This window comes from Trachypithecus francoisi, unplaced genomic scaffold (assembly GCF_009764315.1).
Source record: "Trachypithecus francoisi isolate TF-2019V2 unplaced genomic scaffold, Tfra_2.0 Lachesis_group20, whole genome shotgun sequence".
Classification (NCBI taxonomy): domain Eukaryota; kingdom Metazoa; phylum Chordata; class Mammalia; order Primates; family Cercopithecidae; genus Trachypithecus; species Trachypithecus francoisi.
This window is the reverse complement of record NW_022681466.1, coordinates 30,078,041-30,098,293: the sequence shown is the minus strand read 5'-3', so window position 1 is coordinate 30,098,293 and position 20,253 is coordinate 30,078,041. Positions and strand designations below refer to the sequence as shown.

At 42.6% G+C, this 20,253-nt stretch overlaps 1 protein-coding gene and 1 long non-coding RNA gene across 11 annotated transcripts in view; one reads left to right on the top strand and one right to left on the bottom strand.

The window, feature by feature from the left end:
• LOC117067258 overlaps positions 1-20,253 on the top strand; it is a 79,894-nt gene that overhangs the window by 57,739 nt on the left and 1,902 nt on the right. For 7 of the 8 annotated variants that reach the window (XR_004430669.1, XR_004430668.1, XR_004430666.1 and 4 more), the window contains one exon: positions 17,720-17,822. This is a non-coding gene — a long non-coding RNA (uncharacterized LOC117067258). Of the gene's footprint in view, positions 1-17,719; positions 17,823-18,899; positions 18,974-20,253 lie in introns of all 8 variants that reach the window. The other variant, XR_004430671.1, reaches the window with a different exon arrangement.
• HLF (HLF transcription factor, PAR bZIP family member) overlaps positions 5,784-20,253 on the bottom strand; it is a 60,509-nt gene continuing 46,039 nt past the window's right edge. For 2 of the 3 annotated variants that reach the window (XM_033183569.1, XM_033183571.1), the window contains exons 3-4: positions 15,455-15,675; positions 5,784-10,179 (exon numbers count right to left, since the gene is read on the bottom strand). In XM_033183569.1, coding sequence (XP_033039460.1) covers positions 9,964-10,179; positions 15,455-15,675 — 437 coding nt within the window. In that variant the 3' untranslated portion in view covers positions 5,784-9,963. Of the gene's footprint in view, positions 10,183-15,454; positions 15,676-20,253 lie in introns of all 3 variants that reach the window. The other variant, XM_033183568.1, reaches the window with a different exon arrangement.

Sequence of the window (20,253 nt, the reverse complement as noted above, 5' to 3'; positions counted from 1 at the left end):
TCATTCTCCTGGTCAGGCTAAAGTCCAAAGGTCTTAGAGCAGCATGCAAGGAAATTCATGGTCTGGTCATACCTCATTTTTTACCACTCATCTTAAACTGCACCAACCATGTGCAGTCGCCTGTAGGAGTGTTCTGTTCTCTTCTCTTACCTCTGTGCTGCCACCTGGGATATCCCTCTCCATCTCTTCCTGACAAGATCCGGCTCATCTTCACTCACCTCAACCATCACCTTCTTTCTGGGGACTCTCCAGACCTATCCTGTGCCCCATCAGAGCTTATGGGAGGCATGGGGTCAATTCTATTTTAGGGGCTATAAGAGACATTTCAAAAGATATAGAAATGCCAGAAGAAAGTTACAAAAAAAGTTGTTATTCTATCTTTAGGAATATGTATATTCACTTGGAAACAAATCAAACATTCTAATTTGAGCCCCTTCAAAAATGTTAGAACTGGCCAAATAACCCTTCTGCTCTTTCACCTCCATCAGCCCCACTCTAATGCCCTGCCTTAAGCCAGCAGGACACACATCTAGTGGTGCATAAAGTATATCCAAGGGATATGTTTGCATAGGCAAGTCTTAAGGGAATTTCTAGGTCCTCAAATTCTATATGCATTTTTTCTTAAAATTGACCTACCTGAGATAGTGGTTGTTGATGAGGCCTCATGCTGGTTGGTTTTTTTTCTTTCCTCTCCTTTTGCAATCACATTTCCCCTCGTTTTACAAAACATAGGCATACTTCCTACCCATCCTAAACCTTACTCTAGCTCTGGGCTCCAGTTCCAGGCATAAAAATGTCCAGGGCACCAGACAAAGGGACAACAAGGAAGTTTGTTGTCTGTGAAGTCTTTTTCTTTATCTGTTATCCACAACCACTCCCATCCATCTTCCTAGATTTGTAGTTCTGTTAAAGTTTTGTTTTTCATGGATAATAATTATTTAAAAATTTACCATAGATGTGGTTTTGATCATGCATATGCTAGTAATGAAGGTAACCATAAGTCATACCCAAAGAAAAAAAAAATTTGTTTTATGAGCCTTGTTTTATTTTCTCTGAAAATAATAAGAATCTCAGTCTACAGCTGTTGTTTTACCACCGAGAAATATGATGGAGGGGCACTATAAGACTTTCAGGCATAAAAATATATTACATAAGAAACAAACTCAGTGGGGAAACAGAATGTAAATAATGATTTCAATAAAAAAAAAGTGGTATACAAATTCCAACTCTACTTTCCAAATGGATGTTGGTTGGTATTAAATCACTAGGGTTTTAATAGTTCATCAGATATATTAAAAAGAGTCATGAAGTAGCTTATTTTTAAATGCCAGTACTTAGAGCAGCTATTACATCCTTTGCAACTATTTAAACTTGTGATAAAAAAATTTTAGTTGTCAACTTTATAATGGGCAATGTGGATTCATGGTTTAAAAAGAATTTTAGGGAGCATGTGAGCAAAAAAATTGAAAGACTGGTGCTCTAAAAAATGGTAGGCCTCATCTTGAAGTGAGTATCTGAATAACTGGGGCTGGGGATGAAGGGGGCACTGAGTGGCCAGGGAGAGAATTTGGACTCAGGAGAGTATAATGAGTAGAAAAGCTGATCTGGAAGTAGAGGCTAGTTCCCCTGTGATATGGTTTGGCTGTGTCCCCACCCAAATCTCATCTTGAATTGTGGCTTCCACAATCCCATGTCATGGGAGGGACCTGGTGGGAGGTAACTGAATCATGGGGGCAGGTTTTTCCCATGCTGTTCTTGTGATAGTGAATAAGTATCACAAGATCTGATGGTTTTATAAAGGGCAGTTCCCCTGCACATGCTCTCGCTTGCCTGCTGCCATGTAAGATGCGCCTTTGCTCCTCCTTCACCTTCCACTAGGATTGTGAGGCCTCCCCAGCCATGTAGAACTGTGAGTCCATCAAACCTCTTTTTCTTTATACATGACCTAGTCTCAGGTATTTCTTCACAGCAGCATGAAAATGGACTAATATACCCTGAGAGCAACTGAACAATTCTGGACAGTGTTCAAACGCAGGATAAATGGAGGGAAGAGGTAGGCAGTGATGTTCTGAAGGCCCAACCCAGCAGGCTTAGCCTAACCAGGGTGGGAGTCTGTCCAGAAGGTGGACAAACCTCAAAGTCATGTATGTGAGGGGTGATGAGCCTAGATTGCAGTTGGGAACCTGGCAAAGATGTCAAGACATCAAATTAAGGACACTGGGCTTCAGAGGAAGGTTCTCATATTAGCGTTAGGCTAAACAGCAGTTAGGACATGTAATAAGCAACCCCAGTATCTCAATGGTTTAATACGGAGAAGCTTTTTCCTCCCTTGTGTAACAGTTTGATGACTCAGTGTCATGCCAGACCCCTATTAATCTCAACAAGCAAGGTACCATGTTTGAGAGGCAGAAGAAGAAACTCAGAGCTACCGAATGAGACATAAATTATTATTAGAGGAAATTTACACACAGGGATGGTCCAGTGGCAGTGGGCCAGACAGGAGAACCACAACCACTTGCAAATAGCATGTAGTTTATAATATAGCATTTCCACTTCGCACCCTCCCCTTAACAACCTCCACCTGACAACCTTCATTTAACCCAAAACAAAGGGCTTTGATCCCCTGTATGGCTTGTGGTCCTTGGGACAGCCTGGGGGTTCAGATGTTCATCATAGATAAAAAATGAACCTCCAGGCTGGCCACTCCCAGATTCCTGAGCTTGGAACTCTGAACACATATTCCGCTGTGTCTGTCCTACAGGGTCATTCTCAGAGTATGCTTAAGCTATTGCTGTCAGGTGTGTTTGCCATACACTCAGGACCAGGGTCCCGTCCTTCTTAATCTCCATATTCTCCAGGAGCCAGAAAAAAGGAGAGAGAGGTGATCAGGTGGCACTGTTTATGGGCCTTTCATGGAAGTGACACCTGGGGTTACTTCTGCTTATGTTCCTTTGGACAGAATTCAGTTGAATGGTCATACTAGAGGCAAGGGAGCCTGGAAAAAGTGGTCTAGTTGAATGTCCAGAAGGTGAATAAAGAGGTTTGGTCAACCCCTGATGTTTCCCACCCCTGTCAAACTCTGGAGTCAGTCTTTGGTCTGGGTTAAAATGCTGATTACTGGCCGGGCGCAGTGGCTCACGCCTGTAATCCCAGCACTTTGGGAGGCCGAGACAGGCGGATCACGAGGTCAGGAGATGGAGACCATCCTGGCTAACATGGTGAAACCCCGTCTCTACTAAAAAAATACAAAAAAGTAGCCGGGTGAGGTGGCGGGTGCCTGTAGTCCCAGCTACTTGGGAGGCTGAGGCAGGAGAATGGCGCAAATCCCGGAGGCGGAGCTTGCAGTGAGCTGAGATCTGGCCACTGCACTCCAGCCTGGGCAACAGAGCGAGACTCCGTCTCAAGAAAAAAAAAAAAAAAGCTGATTACCTAATTTCCATAAGCCTATTTCTTTATCTGCAAAACAGGGATAATAATAGTACCTGTTTTGTAGTGTGAGGATTAAATGAGATGTGGAAGGCACAGGTTTAGGACTCAATAACTGTTATCTCTCTGTACTGTTTCCAGGCATCGTGCCAGGCTTTGCAGGATAAAAGGAAGTTAGAGACAGGGACTTTGGATCCAAGTCCTCCCTGACTCAAAACCCAGAGAGGCAGAGGATGCTTGCCACCATTGACTAGTCCTATCTCTTCTAAAGGGTCTTTTTGATTTATTACCAAGAAGCCATCTTCTGACCACAAAGACAAGATTTCAATAATTCTCACCCGGTTCCCAGCTGAAGATGTCCAAAGACACTTCTAGGAATGATTTTCAATGAGGAAATTGAATGTGTATGCTTTGAAGAGAGGGGCTTGATTGGGTGGTGTGGTATGTTTAAGCGTGCATGGAAGAGCCATCCTACATGCAGCATGTGACGGGCCCCAGGGACTGAGGACTTGTGTATGACTGGGAGTCTATGCAGCTTGGCTTTGTATCAATTCTTGCCATCACGGAGTCCAAATGCTCTCCAGGCAGGAAGTCATTTCCTCCAAAAGATTTGAAGATGCCAAATATAAAATCAGTTGCCCCAGAAGAATCTTAAGCTCACTATTCTTATTCCTGAGAAAGGTGACAGGTGGGCTGGGTGTGGTGGCTTACGCCTGTAATCCCAGCACTTTAGGAGGCTGAGGTGGGCAGATCACGAGGTCAAGAGATGCAGACCATCCTGGCCAACATGGTGAAACCCTGCCTCTACTAAAAACACAAAACTTAGCTGGGCGTGGTGGCACGCACCTGTAGTCCCAGCTACTCGGGAGGCTGAGGCAGGAGAGTCATTTGAATCCAGGATGGCCGAGGTTGCAGTGAGCCGAGATCGCGCCACTGCACTCCAGCCTGGTGACAGAGTGAGACTCCACCTCAACAACAAAAAAGTGAAAGGTGTTTGATGCGTGACAATAGAGCTGAACCTAACTTGTAACCACTCAATTTTAACTGGAGGTTGTCACTAAGTAAGAGATGCCCATCGACCTTGTGCACAAAGCTGGTGCTAGTCTATGAACTGTTGATGAAGTCATACTATGAAAGAACATTTCTAACAGTGTACCATCCGTTCTCACACCATCAGCCATCGTGCTCCAGCATGTGAGCAGGGGAATGGTTTTCTGTCCTCTTTGAAAGAACAAATGGTCTGAAATATTGAATAGGAAAAATGCTCAAGGCATACATTCTACTCCCGTGGGCCCCATGCAGTTATCTATTGAAGGCCTCGGATGTGCCAGAGACAATTCATTTGTTGTCATGAGTTCTCCCCACTACCCTCAGAAGTGAGTCTACCTTCATTTTACAGATGAGATTTACGTTCAAAACTGTTTAGAAGCTGCTCAAGGTCACATACCCACTAGGTGACAGATTTGAATCCAGAATTCTACTCCTCAACACAGAGTCCCCTTCTCACTACGCCAGAGATGCCGAGTTTCTTGGCCTGGTCTGCAGCCCCACACAGCCGGTTCTGAGCTCCCCAGGTGAATCCACTGGGCTTCGTGGGCTGAGAACCACTGCTCTACATCAGCCTTCTTACAGGAATCAGGGGTTTTACGCCCCTTGCATCACAGGTTCCTTCAGGGAAGTAAAAAAAAAAAAAAGCGACAAGTCTTCTCTACCGCAAAATAAACGTGTTTATACACAAAAAAGTTGCATACAATTTCAGGTAATTATGGAATTTCTGAAGCTTCTGCATGGATCCTCCAAGGGTCATGAACTTGAATGAAGAGCCAAGTCTATAAATCCTTGACACCAATTACTTGGCTGCACATGGGAGTTGGCTGGGATCACTTTAAAAATTCAGATTTCCAGGCCCCATCCAAGAACTACTGATTCAGAATCTCTGGATTTATACTCCTAGATGTTGCTGAATTATTTTTTATATATTAGAGAACAAGATAGTCTGTGGACTGGCTTTTGGGAACCACCCCTCTAAATGATGCTCATTCCAGGGATCAGAATTCATCTCAGCCGCTTTTACCTCTGTAGCATTAGGTAAGCTACTTAACTCCCCTTTCAATTTTGTCTTCTGTAAATGGGGATAATAATTATCCCTACCTCATAGAGCTAATATGGAATAAAATACTCCATCTAAGTGTTTAGCACAGTGTCTGGCACATAACTACCCAATAAATGTTAATTTATTACTAATTATATAGTATTATCATTTTATTATCTAGGTAATAATCTATAAATGGTCTCTTTGCTACTGAGGTGAGAACAGAATACCATTGCCAGCCAACTGTTAATAAAAATACATGAAAGAAAGGAAAAAATTCAAAGTTTATTCAACATTAAGAATAACAGACAGATAAAGGTTTGGACTTAACAGCATAAATACCACCAATATCATGGTGTACAATTAAACTAACCTCATGTCAACTTGTACCTGTTTAACAGATGCAATCTTTGTGGTGTTGCCAAAAGGATAATGGATTATTGTTATGTTTGGTAAGGTGCTTAAAATTAAAGACTTTGTCGACTTATTCACACACACACACACACACACACACACACACACACTTGGCCTCCTGCAAAATGTATTGACTTTAGTTGCTATATCCGATTCGGATAAGGCTTTGCTCATTTTTTAAATGACATTAATAATTGCAGAAAAAACCTGGAGGAGACCTTGGCCTTGCCAGTGGGAGTACCTAGAAGCAGAAGGTGATCGCCACCTGGACGGCAGAACACTTAGTCTCAGACACCTGCAGGGTGCTGAGACCCCAGTGCTAAATCCAGATCTCCAACTGCCATCACACACAGGCAAGCAGGCCTGGTCCCCTGCCTTGGGATCGCTCTAATTAACTGTGATAAAGATTAAGTTTTCCTTAAAGGAAGATTAGGGTAAAATGAGATAAACTACTAGAAAAACCAAAGTATAGCTTTGCATTTCACAGAATGTCTAGTTTTACCCTGGGACAGTGGGGAGGGTGCCACTGATAATTCTTCTTGCTTCTTCTGAAAACAGACCCTAGACCTTCGAATGTACATTTGGAATTACCGTGAGTTCCCCACCAAACCAGTGGGTTAGAAGGAACCTCTGGGTTATCTAGTACAGGTTCCCACCCACCCCACTGTGGAATCCCATCTGCATTCTCCTCAAAGGGTCCTTCTGCTTCGAGGGATGGGTCCATGGAGGCCTGTTGTATTTGAAGACAAAAGGCCTATCACAGTCTTGCCAATAATGTGATATTTGAATGGTTCAAAGTGGCCACTTTCTGAAGAGAAAGAAGTAATGATTTACAGCCCTCCCCTCCACTAACTACCTCCTTAAGGCAGCACCAGCAGAAAGACGGGCTGGTCCATTTTTGCCTTTCTTTGCCAACCCTAGTCAAAAGAAACAACAATGTGACCTCATCATGAGGTCCTAAGAAGCTCCTTCCAAATCATCTCTAGATGATGTCAGTGTGATATGATTTGGATTCACTGTTAATGGCCAAATAATTAATCTCTGAAAGATGCTTAGGATGGAAAGGTGAAAAATGACAAAGGGACTCTCATAATAGCTGCAGTGTGCAGACATGTGTCTGACCCTGGCTGACCCAAATCACTCAGAGTCGAGCCATGGGCCTCCCGCTCCATGGAGCAGATCTGCCTTGTTTGCTAGTTAACTGCCCTGGATGGATAGGCAGCCAGTCTAGAGGGAGTGTTCGTGTGTGTGTATCGTGACAATGACTTACATATAAGGCACCTGTACAGACTCCAAACTGTTTAAATATTTAAGACGAGGTAGGTTTCTGAAACCTCTCCTGGCACACAAGAGAATACATTTTATTAGAATCTTTTTATTTTTTTCTGCAGAAAACATTTCAGATGCTCATTTGATATAAACATCTAATTCCAAGAAAGATCAGTGCTCAAATATAGTTTTTTCAGCTACCATTTGATGTGGCCATAAATTTGCATGGTTCATGTTGCAATCCTTCCACAATTCTCCACTTAAAGACATCATTTTTCTTTGTTTTTAATGACTATTGCCATCTAACAATTCTACAATTCGCCTCTTTGCCTGTAAAAAGGCCAACTCTACGTCCACTTGTGTCTCATATTGATATCTTTTATTTAGCTCTGCTTAAGATTGCAAAGGTTTTTGATTTTATTATTCACCTGAACAATGTATTGCAACTCCAATTGTACTGCAATTCTGATACACCCCCATCTCCTGCTGTTATCTATAGCTTGTGGCAAAATGAACACCTAGTAGAAATATCCTATTGGTTGGGTTTCCCAAGTCTACGACACTATGAGAGAAGCATTGCTGATGGACTGTCAAGAAGACCACCAGACATTAAAGAATTAGATACTCTGGAGGCAGGAAACTAGAAAATCCCATTAAGAAAGGATATTTTAATCTAGCATAAAATGTTTCTTTGTCGTAACAGCAGAATTTCTTGACATTTTACAACTTAATGAAACAAAAGAACAATCATCTTTAAAGTCAAACATCTATCAAATTATAAACCAAACACATAGCACCGATATCAACCTCATAAAACGTGCGGGCCCACAGGGTAGAACAGAACTTTCTGGGGCACTGGTAGCAATGTGCCATTCCAGGAACTCACAATTTTGAAGTGAACATTTTTGTGGCAGATGCTTTTCCTAAAAAACACTGTATCATCCAATAAATATTTGACTAAAATCCATTTTGTGCTTTGGGGTGACGTTAACTGACTTCTTTCTGAGGCCTAATAAGAAACAAGAAAGCTCCTTGTGTATTTTAGAGCAGGATTCGTCATCACGAGCCTCGATACTGTCATAAAATTTTAGTTTAAAGCAGAAAACATGCTGATGTGTCAGTGATAGGGCTTAAAATATTAAAGACTTCAAAAACCTCCAAGCGCTTCTTCTCTGTACAACATTGGTGAATATATATCTTTGCTATATAATTTTAAAACACGGAATAGTTTTCCTCTCCTCTTTTCTATATATAATATATGTCTTCCAAAATACATTGTCAGTATTTATATCTGAAAAATACTGTACAAAAAAGAACTTCCTATAATTACTCTGTATAAACATTAAACGATTTAATAATCTCTCCTTTTGGTCTATAGTAAACATTTAAATTGATTGGATTAACCACAGTTTGTGACAACACCATCCCCTTCTGAGATACACCAGTGTCTTTTACATTCATTTTTCAGAAGTCCACTTTATAAGAGCACATACGTTCAAAAGCAAACAGAGAATAAGAAACATAAGCTTCAGAATCATTAATTTATGAGGCATTCAAAAAGGACACCACTGGGAAAAAGGGCCTTAGAAAACATCAACTTATTAACTTAATCAACTGATTTTCTTTTTAAAAACAGCAAAGTATAATTCACAAAAATATATATATTACCAAAAAATGGGAAAACTGAATCTTAAGTAACTGTTTTGAATATCAAGAGAGATATGGAAAAAGTTAACTAGAAAAGTGGGGGGCGAGGCAGCGTGTCAGGGAAGGGAAACAACAAAACCGAACACATCAATGTCAAAGGCTAATCCAAGACGCAGTTTTTGGCTCATGTACTGAGAAATTAAGCCCTCATCCTTAGACCTCCCATTTCCCTCTGCTTCCTTGTCCTAGGGAATAGTCTGGCCATGCTCAAATGCATTCCTTTACTTTTTGTTTTTTAAAAGACAGTGAAATTCTTAGGTAGGGAAAATATCCTACGTCCACTAGTAATACTCAGGCAGCATGCTCTAGCGTACAATAGGATTATTGCTTTAGGTACAGACAGTGCAAAAACACACTCTGTGTTCTATTAATAGTACTCTTACTTATCTGGGGTTGGTAGAATTAAAAGGAAACTTAGTAGATAGCGGTAAGTAAATATGGGATCTAATAAATCTAAACAGCACTTTAATTTGAAGACGATTATCACCAAAACTGAAAGTAAGAGGAAAGCAACCTGTGAAGGACTAGAGCTGTGGTGTAGTGCTAAGTTATTGTGTGCACCTCATTAGCATGGGAACTTATGGACTAAACAGAAACAAGAGCTTGTACTCTTAAAAAAACTGAGATCTGCTATTTCACCAGGGCCCTTTTTAGTGAATCCAAGCAGAGAGTCCTGGAAGAGTAGGTAAGCTCGAACACGAAGCAACGCTGAACAGGCAGGAGTGAAGGAGGGAGGGGATGGGAGACCCGCGAGAGGGCTCCTCGGTCTAGTAAAAACATGGCATCTTTCTTCGTTGGAACTAAAAGACGATGAGAGGGCTATCTTCAAATGGCAAGAGCAAAGGAACACGCACACGCACATACCGCTGACCACACGCATAAGCACAAGCACCTATACACGCACACACACACACAGATGCACACCAAAATGGGAGCCAGTTGTGTTTATGCCTCTGGTAAAGTGCTGATGTCAGAAAGGTTGGTTTGGGTGTGGTGCTATCAGACAGGAGACAAACTGTCCATCTATTCCAAAGCCAGCCTGCAAAAATGCCATCCTACAGGGGCCCGTGCCTGGCCTCATACTTGGCGAGTATGTTTTTGCATTTGCCCAGCTCCTTCCTCAAGTCAGCCACCTCCTGGCGGAGGGCCGAGTTCTCCTTCTCCAGGAACGAGGCCCGGATGGCGATCTGGTTCTCCTTCAGCCTCCGGGCGTCTCGGGAGCGCTTGGCTGCCATGTTGTTCTTTCTGCGCCTTGCCCAGTACTTGTCATCCTGCTCATTAGTTACAGAAGGGAAAAAAAAACAAGATATTAGATTTCAGCAAAGTCCAGTGCCAGCCAGGACACGGGCAGGCTCCAGGACTGTGCAGAGGTGCCAACCCGGGTTTCTTAGCTTGTGTCTCCTTCCTTGACAGTTTCTGCATGTCTGAGGGCGTGGCCCATGAGCCACACTTCCTTCCTGGAGCAAGGACCCACCAATCTGTCCCAACAGGCTCCTACTCTTTGCCCAGCAGAGGTGTGCTCAATGAAGCAGAGATCAGAGGCTGAATGGAAAGCAGGTGGCTCACCTCACCCTTAAATGACATTCCAACTTTCTTTACTCTCCCTGCTTAACATTTTATTTTAAGAACCCTTTTCCTCCACGGACACTCATAGGCTTTCTTGGCTATGAGTTGGCGCAAAAATTTTAGAAGGCAATTTGGCAATATCTATCAACTATTTAAACGCATATACGGCCGGGCGCGGTGGCTCAAGCCTGTAATCCCAGCACTTTGGGAGGCCGAGGCGGGCGGATCACGAGGTCAGGAGATCGAGACCCTTCTGGCTAACATGGTGAAACCCCGTCTCTACTAAAAATACAAAAAACTAGCCGGGCGCGGTGGCGGGCGCCTGTAGTCCCAGCTACTCGGAGGCTGAGGCGGGAGAATGGCTGGAACCCGGGAGGCGGAGCTTGCAGTGAGCCGAGATCGCGCCACTGCACTCCAGCCTGGGTGACAGAGCGAGACTCCGTCTCAAAAAAAAAAAAAAACAAACAAACAAAAAAAAAAACGCATATACTATTGATCTAGCGACTCCACCTCCAGGATTTTGTCCTGTAGCAATCTTCATACGTGTACATATACACACAAGCATGAACTGTTCACTGCAGCATTATGTGCAGTAGAAAAAATGAGGAAAAACTATGCATAGGAGATTTAATAACTATGTTATGATAGAGTCATACAAAGGAATACTTGGCAGCTGTTACAAACAGTGACCCACCTGCACCAGAAAGATGCTCATGATATGCCACTATGTGACTATGTGGGTGGAAACAATGACAGTTTACACACAAATATGTATGGTCTCATCCCAGTCTGATTAAAAATCATGTAGCATATTCATAGAAAGAGGCGCAGAATGATTTATACTAATCTATAAAAGCAGGGCCTCTAGAAGGGGGATTCGCAGTAGCAAAGGAAAGAGGTAAGACTTTCTACCGTTTATATTATTCTGAACCATTACAATGTCATATATTGGATACATACACTTTGGTAATTAAAAATAGAAATTAAAGCCTTCCACCTGCCACTCATCAATGTACTCATATGTGTGGCCAACATTTACATAATTTACTCTAATTTCCTGTTTAACTGTGCTCTGGGCCTTAATTAGCCTGAGTAATATTTTACTGTGGTCAGTGTAAAAACAATTCCTCCTTCCCTGCCCTCCACCCCCGCTGCTGCCTCCCAGACAGAAAGGAAAAACTTCTTAAGAAGACTAAGAAACAGGGATCTTCTTTTAGATCGTCCCAATTCATTGATGGTGCCACCTGGTGAATCTTGCAACTCCCCTTTTTCAACAATTTGCAACAGCAAATCCCTCAGTCCTAGCAATTCTACTACCTGCAGTTACATGACACCCAGAATAAGTGGATCAGGCCAGTGCTTGCCCCCTCAGAATTCCAAGGGGCAGCTGGCATTGGAGGAGGTCACATGGGTTGGGGCCAAGGCTGCAAGGAAAGTCTGAGGTCAGCAGTCCACCCCCAAAACTGCCCATTACCCTCAACAGGCATTTGCCCTGCACAAATACAGAAAGTGTGGGATAGGAACTGTGTAGACACCTCCTATCTGCCATCCACAAACCAGTACTATCATCTTAAATAAAGCACCCCCAGCTTTTTATACACTTCATAACTATATGTAACAGGGTTAACAAAAACAATTTTCATAATAGATGATACCAGAATTCTTCTGGGTAGGAGGGAGGAGGCTGCTCTTTGAAGAATACCTGGGCAAGCAAGCTAGGGCAGGTGTGCAATGGCTGTTGGCCATATTTGTTGTCTGTGCTTCTGAAAGCGAGCAGCGGAGCTGGAGGCAGGGGAGAGGCTGGGAGGGGCCAGGAGAGTCCATGACATCATGGTGGTGAGGGGGCCCAAAGGCATATTAACAACAGTGGTGAAGCCTCCAGTTCTGATGGAAGTTATTTGTGTTTTGATGGAAGCCTGGGTTCCACTCCCTTCACAGTATCAGTAAATCTATACCCAACAATGTGCCTGGGAGTGTGGTTTCCAAGAGCATTCAAAAGAGGACTTGATTTAGGATGTATCAGAGTCTGCACACAGGGGAACAGCAGCCCAGGAAGCGAAGGAGTACATAAGAACGAGCCCCGGGAACACTGTAGAAACTGCATGTATGTGATGGGGGAGGAATGAGGAGATCACACCATAGGCCACAGGCTTGGTGTGGTCTAAGACAATTCTGACCAGGTCTTAAAGCCCAGGGAGTCACCAGCTGACTTCAGGGTAACAACCAACTTCTCTCTAACTTATTAGAGCTCTTCTCACTTCTGAAGTGCTTTGTTTCCCAGCCTCACCTGTCCACACATGCAGATGAGCCAGCCAAGGTGTGGAATGCAAAACAAACCTTTCAGGTGGGAGGGAGGGGAGCTGGGAACCGGGTGAAGAAGAGGATACAGAAGGTAGGAATGACAAAAGGAGTGTCCTGGACTAGAAAAACCAGCTCGCCTCCCTTTGTTATGGCAGAATGGTTGTGGGCAGGGGGAAGCGGGATTTTGAGCGGGGCTGATAAACTAAACTTGGCGCTTCATCCTCTGCCCCCTTTCCCTCTCTCTCCCAGGTGCTGATGCCATCTGGCTACCCAGTCACCTCCATGCACCAAGGGACCCACTTAGCCCTGCCCCAGCCAACAGGTCAACACTCTCTGTTTCTCACCAGTCTAGAAGTTCCATGAAAGCAGGAACAGTATCAGTATTGGCTCACCTCAGTATTCCCAGCCCCTGACACCGGGTTAGAGGATTGGCACACACTAGCATTTGGAAAATATTCATCAAGTGAATGAATGGACCCTTAAAAGCATCAAGAAATCCAGGTGATTAAATGGATTTTCAGCTAGGTACCCCAGCATGTCAACCTCAATTCTCCCTTCATTCTCCAGGGCATGCATGCTAACCCTAATGACTGGCTCAAGAGAGGAAGTTCAGGCAGCTGCAGGGAAGATCATTTTTGGTGGGGGCCATTTCATTAAATTGGTTTCCTTGTCCAATGCTGGAGGCCAGAAACACCTTCTCCCCCACCTACCCTTAGCTCAGACCTTTCTGCCAGAAGGAGAAACATGTTACAGCTCTGCTTCCTGCTTTATATTAGCGCATGGTCTTTAGCTTGAGACTTCATCCACAACTAAAAAATATCCAAGGACACCAGGCAGGACAATGTGCCAGCCCATTCCCCCGCTGCTATGTGAAAAGGTCAGGCCTGACCATGACAGCAGCAATATGTGTAATTCTAGCACAGACAGTTTTTGCCTGGCCTCTTTGTTGCCAAGGTTACCTGGGTTATTAACTAATCTTGCTCTTTGGTGAATGTGGAGACTTTGTGAAGGTCTAGCTGGAAGTTCTATCTATCACTCATAGTAGCATCCTTTCAAACTACCCTCCATTCAAGAGGAAATCTGTGTTGAACAGGATCCCTGGCTTTAGTTTAAGATACGAGGCTTTAAAATACACAAAAAATTGGATCACTAAGAAGACAAGACTAGGAAAGGCATCTCATTGAAATAAGGTTCCTAACTGCCCAAGACCTGAGCCCATGGTGACCCTTTCTTACCCCATCTCGGTCTAACCATCAATGTCCTGACTAGTTTAGATTTTCTGGTGTTTTTAACATGTGATTTCCTTTTTTGCTTCTCAGGGTGACAGCCACTGATTTGTCACCCACGGGCCCCTGTTATAGCCCTTGTCAGGGCCAACATGCTGCTGTGACCTTTTGCGAAGCTAGATAACCTGGGAGCCAGGCTAAGCCTTCCTCTAACAGGTAGTGATCTGCTGACCTCAGCTTTCCATTTTCTGCATTTTCTCAACTGCAAGGTGATAACTTTGGACAAATGAATCTCTAAGGTCCCCTTCAGCCCTGACGTTTTCCTATTCTGCATCAATTAAGGTAATCTCAGGAATGTGGATGACAGCAGTGATTTAAATTTGCCAGGTACTTCTGCTTCCAGCATTTTTTCGAGATATGTAAAGCACGAACAACTGGTCTAAGCCAGTTCAGACGATGTCTCAAATTCCTATTTCCCAGCCTAGGAGTGTCTCTACACAGGAACCATAGTTAGCTTTGAGAGATGGGGGGCAGACAGTAAAAAAGGGCTAATTATGTCTGGTTCCAAGGCCTTGACTATGTAATACTCATATCTCTAGTACCCATATGATTGGAAAGAAGCATGAAAGTTCTAAGCAATGGTTAATAAGAAATGGTTCTATTTTGGCATTAGCAGACATGGCATGATTTTGGAAAGAATTTTCATCCTAAGGTATCATTAAGTGTGTCTGGTTAATTTTCTTTTAAGCTACATTTGACTTCCAAGGTAAAATCTATTTCCCTTTATAAATAATGTGTCCCTTCAACACTTCAGAGAAAACCCACTCAGAATGAACCCAGCAGCGAGATATTCAAGTGATCATTACTTAAGATACAAAGTGAACAGTACATACAAATGGTGTCAGGGAACTACCAGTTTCCTTCACAAAATCCCACCCTGGTCATCCAAGGTTGGCAATATGGAGGAAGGACCTGTCTCTGGCTGTTACTCCCCGCAGCCTACAGGGAAACGGCAGCAGCAATTTATCACAAATTCCCTAAAAGGAAGGTAAGCCTTCGAGGGCGATGAGGTTCCAATGCCCTTCTCAAATGATTTCGTTTCTCTTTCCAACCTTGAAAGATTTGGGGTTTGATTGTATTAGACTTTTATGGGTTTGCATGCAGAGAAGAGCACATTTGCTTCCTTTGTGGGCTTAAAATCACTCCATTGTGGACTTTAAATCCATTTTACCGCTTCTCCTTGTTTCTGTTCAGCATCAAGACATAAAAGTGTATTTCAAAACACACCCAGACAGGAAACAACTTGCCTAGAAGTCACATGCCAAGAAACAGGAAAAGAAATCAGAAATCCTTCATACACTAGCTTCTGGGATCTTCCTGGGGTCACCCTTTTAATTTGTCTGCAGATACCACTCTCCATTTGCCCAAGGACTGATTACCAGTTCCAATTTACCTTCAGGTCATCAGGGATGAAGACTTTGCGAGCTTTCTTGATCATGGGCTGCGGCTTCAGTTCTTCCTCAGAGAACTTGCGTTTGCGAGGGTCAAACATTTCCTGGCCAGGGATGCTGGAGAGGGCAAGATCGGCTGGGTCTGGTTCATAACCCACTGGGACCTGGATGGTGTCAGGATCAATGGGACTCGGTGTATTGCGGTTTGCTGGCAACAGCTGACCTGGAACAACACAGGAGTTTTAATTCATGAACACCCTAGAGAGACCCAGTAGGCAGCTACTTAATGATGGTCTGAGATGAGTGGTAAGAGTCTTCAGCTCACTTATATATGATCCTAACATGATTTATCTTACTCATCCTCACTGCATTTCTGAGAACACAGCAGGTTGAGTATGACTTGACTCACGTCACATCAGGCAAAACAGAAACCCACATACACATGTTCAAAAACTAGAGAGGGAGAAGCCCAATTTAAAGATACATGTTCATTCTTTCCTATCACACATTTGCCAGGCACTCTGCAAGATGCAATGAACAGAACTATGTATTTTTCACCTTAAAGGTGTTTTCCAGGTGAGTCAGGGAGATAGACCAATAGTCTGTTAGGGGAGAGTGTAGATGTTGGGATGGAAGTAAATCTCATGTGCTTCCACAGTGTGAGAAAATGGTACGTAACACAAAGGAGGTTAGGGAGCATTTCCTAGAGATGACATTTGGTACAGCTGCATCTTGAGACAAAGAGTAATTAGTCAAAAAAAAGGTATTCTAGGCTCCAAGACAAGACAGAGGTTTGCATTTTTGCAGAACCACATAAAGTCTTGGGTAGCTGTCACATTGAATCAGAAGAAAACATGGAGCAGGGAGAGGTGTGAGCACAAGAGACGTGGCCAAGAAGGTGGGCAGTGGGGATATAATTTTTAAAAATCCAAATGTCACTGAGGGATGCTGAGCAATGAAGTGACAAACAGCTGATGTTTGGAAGGAAGACTCAGGCAGCATGATGAAAGGATTGCATGGGGCACGGCTGCAGACTGATCAGATACAAGGCTGTTGTGATAAACAGTGTACATATTAACAGTAGCAATGGAGATAGTGAGAAGGGGATTAGTTCAAGAAATATTTAACAAATTAGAAAGAACATAATAGAGACAATCTAACTTCCACTTGAGGGTCCTATAGGCAAGACCACTGAAATGCACAAACATCCACAGAACAATGGGTTTCTTGTGTTTCTCAATGTGTCTTACTGGTGAAAGTGAACTTCATACTAGACCCAAATGTTTATGCTGGGAGCTCTGAATTTTAACTTCTAGTTTTCATCTGAATTTTACAATTGCTCCTCTCATGCCCCATGAATAAATGAGAGGATGTAGTTCAGCTGTGTTTGGCGCATCTCCTCCTCTTCCTCACTGCCAGTGGTAGGTCAATGTGTGAAGTATTCTTTAGGTTTCATTAAAACCTACCCCAGGTCGAAGCATGAAGCCACTGGCTTGCATTCTAGCAAAACTGTGAAACCGTGCTCATCTGCCTTCTGGAAAGGCCTGGTGGGGAGTTTGCAAAATGAATGCTCTGGGTGACCTTCTAGGTCCCCACTCTGCTTTACGCTCTCTTTGTATCCTGCTTGCCAAAGAAAAAGAGATGGGCCCTGAGGCGCTGGCAGAGGATGGAGATTTCTCATTAGCCAATCTGTCGCTCAGCTCCAGCTTCTAGAGACTGCTGAGTTCTGTACTGGATGGTGTCAAGCTAGATTTGATCTTGTGTCTCTTGAGATTACCTCAGAAAATGAACCACATGTGATTCAAATGGGGATTGTATTTTCCCTTTAGAAACTCTTTGAACTTAATAACAAAGCTACCCAGTGCCATCACTGCAACGTCCCCACCTCCCCATACTTACACAGGCATATGCACCCATCTCCTACCATCATGAAACACCTCTTAATACTTCCCAAATCAAATTGCTCCAAGATCCTCCTTAGTACTCCAATATTGTTTATTATGCTGTATCAAAATGTTCTCCTTTATTGCTTTCTAAATGTTCTTAAGCTGTACACACACACACACACACACACACACACACCCCTCCTCTACCATACCACATGGTCTTTTACATTTTATTCATGTATCCCCACCTGACTCCTCACCATGACACATACTTCAGAGCTCAGCTTCTACAAAGAGTACTCCTCATTTAATGGTGGCCTCTGAGATGCTGGACTCTGACATTCATTCGTGGACATTCTAACAATAACACTTCCCATTCAGGTGGAATCTTTCTTGGCATTCTTTCTCTCTAGGATTTTCCTCCAATGGAAGTAGGTCAGCCCTACCTGCAGAGTGGAGGAAACCTAACTGGACCACAGACAAGGTACATGGCTTCCCCAGTATCAAACAGCAAATGGCAAAGGACCTGAGAAACAAAACCAGGTCCCGTTTCTCCCCAGAGATACCTTAGTGCCATCTTATTTATTTATATTTTCTGCTGAATTAACTCTGCTAAACTCATCTTTTCCTTTCATTTCAAAATGTATATAGCATCACGAGTAAGGGGTATTTTTTCCTATCTCCTGTGGGATTTTCAAAATTTTAGTATAAGAATTGTCAATATAAGAATGCATGATTAATTTTTTAAATGAACAAAGATGTTCACTGCGAAATGTCAACAAATACAGAAATGCGTCAAGAAAGTGAAAGTCCTGGTTCTTGCTACTCTCCTCTTCCCCCCAGTCCCACTCACTGTCTTTCCAGAGGTGATCACTCTTAACATCTTGATGTGAACCTCTTATATGTTGGTTTTTACACATAAGTGATTTAACCCAAATGGTATTACACTACCCACATATCTTGTTACTTTTTAAATCTATCAATATACCATATGCAATTTCCAATGTTAGTACAAATAAAACTACTTTTTAAACGGTCAAGAGTATCCCATAGTTTGGATATATAACAACGTATAATTCCTCAACTGATGGATTTTTAGGTATATATTTTTGTAGAAGTGATTTCTAGAAGTGAGACTGCTCACACGAAAGGCATGCGCATTTTTTATTTTTAAACATACTGCCAGGATGGCTATTAAAAAGTCAAACAATAACAGATGTTGGTGAGGTTGCAGAGAAAAGGGAACATTCTTATACTCTTGGTGGGAATATAAATTAGTTCAGCCGCTGTGGAAAGCAGCTTGGAGAGTTCTCAAAGAACTAAAAACAGAATTACCACTTGGCCCAGCAATCCCATTACTGGGTTTACACCCAAAGGAACATAAATCCTTCGACCAAAAAGACACCTGCATTCGCATGTTCATCGCAGTGCTATTCACAATAGCAGAGACACAGAATCAACCTAGGTGCCATCTACAGTGGGTTGGATAAAGAAAATGTGATACATCTACATCATGGAATACTATGTATCGTTAAAAAGAATCAAATCATGTCCCTTGCAGCAACACAGATGCAGCTGGAGGCCGTCACCCTAAATGAATTGACACAGAAAACCGAATACTGCATGCTTTCACTTGTAAGTAGGAGCTAAACATTGGGTATACACAGACATAATGCTGGGAACAATAGACACTGAGGGCTCTAAAAAGGTGGAGGGAGTGGGGCAAGGTTGGAAAATGATCTATTAGGTACTATGTTCACTATCTGCATGGAGGGGTCAATCAAAGCCCAAATCTCAGCATCACATAGGATATTCATGTAACAAACCTGCACATGTACCCACTGAATCTAAAATTTAAAAAAATATACATTTTAAAAACCTACTGCCAAACTGTCCTCCAAAAAATGTCATATTTACACTTGCACCACCATTTGTAAGAGTGCACTTGTCCCACAATATGACTTTTTAAATGTTGCCAATATGATATGCACAACTATTACTATTGTTTTGTTGAGACAGAGTCTCGCTCTGTCACCCAGGCTGGAGTGTAGTGGCGCAACCTTGGCTCACTGCAACCTCTGCCTCCTCGGTTCAAACGTCAGCCTCCCGGGTAGCTGGGTCTACAGGCGCCCAGCACCACGCTCAGCTAGTTTTTTTGTATTTTAAGTAGAGACTAAAATTGTTTTGCATTTTTTAGTAGAGGCTATTTTTAGGAGAGGGTTTCACCATGTTGGCCAGGCTGGTCTTACTATTGTTTTAATTTCCATTTCCCTGGTTACTGGCGACACTGAACATCTCGCATGTTTATTGGTTATTTGCTCTTTTCAGAAAATTTTCTAAGGTATTTTTATACATATACTCTTCTAGGTGAGTTTCAGAATACATTGGTTAAGTTATATTTGAAGTTACCATTTTAAATATAATAATATTTGGCATTTCATAGGTTAATTTGAGGACAACTATCTTCAAAATATTGAATACACCCACAGTATGCGCTCCATTTTTATTTTTTGTGGGCTTTTTTAAAAACATGTATCAGTTCAGTTATAGTTTTCTTTATTTTAGCCTCTCACATTTCAGTTTATTCCTTAAATGTCTTATAAAAGTTGTTACTAGTGTATATTACCCTATTATATTTCCTAAGTGGCTACTGCTGCTATATAGCAAGCTACTAGTTTTAAAAGCTATTGGTTTATATCCAGCCACTTTACTTTCTTATCAGTTCTAATAGTTCCAACAGTTCTAACTTCTCTTAGTTTTTAGGTGAACAATCTCATCTTCTGCCTCTATAGATAGAGGTGGCATCCTTTCTATGTTTATAATTCCTACATTCTTTTAAATAATTTTCAATTTCACTGCATTAGCCAGGTTATACAAGACAATGAGAAGAGAGGCTGAGACGAATGATCACTGCT